Source organism: Antrostomus carolinensis, unplaced genomic scaffold (assembly GCF_000700745.2).
Source record: "Antrostomus carolinensis isolate BGI_N321 unplaced genomic scaffold, ASM70074v2 scaffold521, whole genome shotgun sequence".
NCBI classification, from domain to species: Eukaryota; Metazoa; Chordata; class Aves; order Caprimulgiformes; family Caprimulgidae; genus Antrostomus; species Antrostomus carolinensis.
The window spans coordinates 8,721-14,621 of NW_010293753.1; the positions used below are offsets into that span (position 1 = coordinate 8,721).

Consider the following 5,901-nt stretch of genomic DNA (forward strand, 5'->3'; position numbering starts at 1 on the left):
GGCTAAGACAGAGAGAAGGCAGAGGGGAAACAGGCAAACAGTCTCCCAGTACATAAAAGCTGCTGCAAAGAAGGAAGGATTAATTTGTTCTCTGTGCCTACAAAGACTAGGACAAGAAGCCAGGGGCTCAACTGCAGCTGAGGAGTAAAAACGTTCTTATGATAAAGGTTGTTGTGATGTGCTGGCCCTGGCAGGAGGGTGCATAGTCTCCGTTGCTGGAGGTCATTAAGAACATGTCAGACAAATGTCTGTCAGGAATGACAGTCTGAACCATCATCTCTTGGGGCAGATGAACTGATCTTTTGAGGCCTTTTGTAGTCATTTCACTTCAGGGCTTTTGATCCCATAAACTCTAATAAGCCTACATTATGTGCTCCAAGCTAACCAAGATAAATGTTTCTGGTTTTCTAGTCTTTGGAGAATGTAATATACACTATGAACTGCTCTTAGTTTGTTATACTAATATGCACTATGAACTGCTTCATTCTAGTTTGTTATTAATTTCTCTTCCTCTCACATAATGTTGCAGACAGTTTATTTCTACTGCCCACTGTGCAAGCAGGTCTCTCTTATTCCCTTTTAGACTGGCAGCCAGGAAATTAAAAAAATCATAGAGACTCAGAAAGAGCTGGACATTAACTTCCAGGGGCTTATGTCAGCAAGGCAAGCGAGTGGTGAAACAGACACCTCCAAAGCTCTGAAAAGCATCGAACACAAGCAGCAGCTGGGGAAATCTGAAGATCTACAAAGTACCCATCACCTTTCCAGTAGGGCCATGAAACACAGTGCTCTGTCTGTAGAGAATCTCAGAAAAATTCAAGCTGACAGGTGAGTGAAGCATAAATATAATGGCTATGGGGGTGCTCAAAGCTGTAAAGTTCACAGTCTATCTCTTGAAAGCAAAAAGAGAGGCTTCCTACTCTCCCACTGCTGATGCACCTCACTCTTGGTCTGGAAGGAGGACGTCTAAAGAGAGCAGTGGGGTCTGGCTTCATAGGCCATTTAGTTCTGGCCTTTGCTTGCCTCTGGATGCCAGGTAATGACAATCAGTTTATTTTGAACGGAGTTGCAAAATATTACCCAGTTGATTGATAATAGTTGCTTGGGTGCAATTCATGCCTGGAGTTGCAAAATATTACCCAGTTGATAATAGTTGCTTGGGTGCAATTCATGCCAGAATCTAACCAGTGCTGATGTGCTGGTATCTGGAGTCAGCTTCCCCTAGCAGATACCTACAGGCAAAGTGGGATCTGAGCATTGCCTCGTGAGCTTGGTTATTCTAGAGGGCACACACAGCCTCTACAGCAGCTACAGCCATTCTCCTTTTAGAACAGATAATGTGTATAAAGAACAAAGAGTTTCTTTTCTTAAATAAATTTTATTCCTGCACCTAATCGAGTGACTTGATTTGCAGAAATACTGACAGCGTTTGGTTTCAGAGACAGATGGGGGAGCTGAGCATTCAGTGTGCGTTTTTCTGCATCCTGGCTTCTGTCCTTTAATTTTATTTCAACAAAGACCTTAAAGAAGATCCTAACACATGAGGAAAATGCAGCTAAAATATAAATACCATATGCACCATGAAATAAACTGGGCAAGCCCATTTACTTTTTAAGATCAGCTTAGGGCTGTACTGGGATATTTTGGCACCTTCACAGACACACTTGCCTGTATCCCCAGGTCTCATTGTCCAAGATCTACCTAGCTGTCATCACTGCTGAAGGCCAGCAGCCTTCTTCCTGATGGCAGCACAGTCAGGCACAGCATGGGTATGTTTGTGCCTCTTTGCTACTCCCTAGAGTAGCATTCTGGGTGTCATTTTTAAATTATAAACTTCAGCCAGCTCCTAATACAAAGTTATCCAAATGTACAAGAAGCAGAACTATGAGAGAAGCACTCCTGGGTTTGATAGACATAAGAACAGAGATGGGATCTTATATTTCCTTGCCTTTTTAGCTGTAAAAAATAATGGATAAAGGTGCCAGACACTGTAGTACCAGAACATATAAATTACTGTTGTGTTCCTTTTCTTGCTGGCAGGCAATATGCAAGTGATGTAATTACAGTCACTATGGAAAAGATACAGGAATCAGGAACATTTAATAGACTAACAGAAGCTAATGAGAGAGAAAAGGAAAAAAAGAGCAAATTTCATGACTTCCTCATCAGGTCAGTGTTGTGTTCTGTACTTTGCTGCTTAACACCAAAACCCATTCCCCTTCACTACATGCTAAAAAGGAAAAAAAAAAACCAACAACAAAAAACCAAACCAAAACCAAAGATACAGAAAGGATTCCACTTTTTCAACCATAATCATAGAATGGTTTGGGTTGGAAGGGACCTTAAAGATCATCTAGTTCCAACCCCCTGCCATGAGCAGGGACACCTTCCACTAGACCAGGTTGCTCAAAGCCTCATCCAGCCTGGCCTTAAACACTCCAGGGAGGGGGCATCTACCGCTTCCTTGGGCAACCTGGGACAGTGTCTGAGCAGCCTCACCGGAAAGAATTTCTTCCTAATATCTAATCTAAACCTCCCCTCTTTCAGTTTAGAGCCATTTCCCCTTGTTCTGTCATTAACTGCCCTTATGAAAAGTCCCTCCCCAGCTTTCTTGTAGCCCCTTCAGGTACTGGAATGCCGCTATAAGATCTCCCCGGAGCCTTTTCTTCTCCAGGCTGAACAGCCCCAACTGTCTCAGCCTGTCCTCATAGGAGAGGTGCTCCAGCCCTTGGATCATCCTCGTGGCCTCCTCTGGACTCATTCTAACAGGTCCATGTCTCTCTTGTGATGAGGGCTCCAGAACTGGACGCAGTATTCCAGGTGGGGTCTTGTGAGAGCGGAGTAGAGGGGGACAATCACCTCCCTTGACCTGCTGGCCACGCTTCTCTTGATGCAGCCCAGGGTACGGTTATTGGCCTTCTGGGCTGCAAGTGCACATTGTCTGCTCATGTTAAGCTTGTCATCCACCAGTACTCCCAATCATAATTGTTCTGTCTGCTTTACAATTTGCACTTCCTTCCGTTTCAGAAAGAAATAAATGATGGTTCTGATACTGACCTGAGCTTGAAATTGCCTGAGCTTTCACCACAGTGGATACCAGTGGCTGCATTCATGCAAATGCTGCTCCATATCAATTAAAACATAAGGTCATGTGGGAGCTCCCTGATCTTTAACTCCTTGTCCCCAGTGAAAGCCAGAGCAGCAGAGAATCTTTTCAAATCAGGGCTAGCAACATATGGTCTGTAGGTTATGTGATGCCCAGGAGGATCTGCTCTGATCCATATGCTCATGTGCTCCCTTTTCCCAGTAGCAGTGAGGGATTAGCACAGATGGTGACAGAGGCAGTTGTCTTATTTAAGGCTAATCCACCAGCCACTGTATTATAGATCCCCAAATCTGATATGGTACAGATTTGTTATAATCTCAACTCAAACTGGTGATTCCTTAGCTCAGACTTCTGTGTATTAGAAGTTTGGAGGTTTTTTAGCACAGGAAGCTCTGGTTCAGTCCCCAGCCTGTGAGAGACAATAGCAGTCATCAGAGAAGTATTCGACCATTTTAAAGCTACTTTGTTCTGTGTAGCAGCTCAGGCCCATCATTTAGGGTAGACAGCAAAGCTGCTGTGAGTCACGATTTGCATGAGTCCAACCTACTGGAACATCCCTGGTGGTGGCTCAGTGGTCTGCCTCCAGTGCAAGTCCCCAGCTTCCAGTGAAACGTGATTTCAAGCATGAAACCCAACTCTTCCACTGTCTAAACCCAAAGGATTTGTTTATCCATGGAAGGGACAGAAAGCAAAAATGAAAGCAGCAATTGCTTGTTGAATAACTACTCAATACTGGAAGGTGGAAAGGAGCAGACAAATTACCATCAGAAAGGACATAATCATTTTTATTCCATTCTATCAGTCTTATCTAACCACTTGTTGTCTGTTCTACTATATATTCCTTTCATGGAATGCACTTGATCTGTCTTTCAGTATAATATATACTTGTCTGGTTTTGTGTCAACATACTAGTCTGAGAGCAGTCTGCAGTAAGACTGGAACTCCTTATCAGGAGCTTTTATCACAGTCACCCAGCCAAGGACTAAAAATGAAATGCATGTTTGATTGTAAGGTTGGGATAGGGTATGGAGTCTCAGGTACCAACTCGAGTATTTACTGGCTTTAAATCAAATCATAAGCAGAAAAGCTTAGAAAAGCACACAGAGTGAAATAAGATAATAATAAGACCTAAAACATTACTGCACCTGTTTTATTTTAAACAGGTAAACAGCTCTGTAGCTTTTTGGCCTTCACTCATATCCTTTTTGGCCTTCACTTCATGGATGTCAGAATCTGAAGTAGTGTTTTTTGAAAGATTCTAAGTTTGATATGAAAAAAAACATTCCATACATATAATGAAACGTACACAATTTGGCCCTGGCTGCTGATTAGGCATCTTCTGCACAGAAACAAGGAGATTTTTGCCTGAAATGCAGAAACTGTCACTCAATGATAGGATTCTTCCCTCTCTGCTGTAGGAATTGTATCATCCTCAAGCCCACTCCAAGGCTTTTAACGAGAGCATCCCCTGTGATTTTTAGTTTATTCTCCCTTTCATCCCCATCCTCTTTGCTCACTCTGTGCACCTTTTTTTGGATTAACTTACCAAGTCACCAGCTTTGATGAGGAGACTCTGTTCCTGACTTGCGTATGTGCTGACTCCCCAAGGCTCAGAGTGAAGAGGTGAATGCCTTTTTTTCTACTCAGCCATGGAAAAGGGCTTGTCTCCTGCTGTTCTGAAGACACAGGCCATGATTTTGTGTGCACTTCTCTTAGTTGAGCTGTTACAAACTCATTAAGCGAGCAGGATGAGTGGGGCAGTGGTCAGCTAGGTGCTGCAATCTATCAGGAGACAGGAAGTTCCTCTTGTAGGTAAACAGCTCTTGTCTTTTTTTTATATATTGAAGTGATTGTATTTTCCCATTTTTCTTTAGGGAGGAGGAAGGAAAGAAGGAGATAAAGTCACTCAAGAAACAGCTGCAAGATGTCAAGAAAAAAACTGAAATAGAACTTCAGGTGAGATCACTTAACACTGGGCATCACGCCAGGGGGAAGCCTGTTAGCAAGCTTGCCTCTGCTGCCCAGGAACTCACACTCAGATGAGAGGACATGTGGCATATATAACAATCCATCATTTAGGAATATAGAAGCAGAACAATTACAATAAATATTCATATTCTGAATACGCCTGCTAATGACTTTAAGAGCAGTTTCTAATGGTTTTCAAATGGGAGCTCAAAATGTTCACTATCATGAGAGACCCTGATCAAATCAGAATACCCCAAGAACGCTGCTGGGAGCAGCAAAGCACGGGCGTCTGCAATCAGTAAGAAAGAGGTTATCTGCAGATAGCAGTATCTAAGATTATGTTGTACTTACTCATGCAGACGTGACACCTGGCACAGAGGAAAGTGTGACCACGAGGGAGTGAGAAAGCAAGCAAGCTGTCATAGGGGCATGTAATTTTTCTACCTACAAATTTGTCTGGGAAAAATTTCATTATTTTAATCTATTTTTTTGAGCTTCCAGATATTAGAAAATCCCAAACATGGAAGTCCTAGACAAGGGCAGATTAATGTTATTGCACGTACATTGTCATGTCAACTTGATCTTTCTGGAAAGCTCCAGCCCTTCTGTCTGCAGCATGCAAATGATGTGTGCATGCACAGTAGGTCTGGGGCATTCTGGCCATGTCAGACTTGCTACACAAGCACAGATCAATTGAATGACATATCCCTGGTCACTTTGATGCTCACCATACAGCTCAGACTTGATGCTCATATGTGCTTTAGAGCAAAAGCACACAAAGTTCTGTGCAGAAACACGGAAACGTAGCCTAGTCCTGCTGCAGCAGG

General features: G+C 43.0%; 1 protein-coding gene across 1 annotated transcript in view; it reads left to right on the forward strand.

Moving 5' to 3' along the window:
- The window catches only part of DRC9 (dynein regulatory complex subunit 9), a 19,588-nt gene that overhangs the window by 3,115 nt on the left and 10,572 nt on the right, over positions 1-5,901 (forward strand). Inside the window, exons 2-4 of the mRNA XM_029087327.1 lie at positions 584-828; positions 2,041-2,169; positions 4,981-5,062. Coding sequence (XP_028943160.1) covers positions 584-828; positions 2,041-2,169; positions 4,981-5,062 — 456 coding nt within the window. The remainder of the gene's footprint in view (positions 1-583; positions 829-2,040; positions 2,170-4,980; positions 5,063-5,901) is intronic.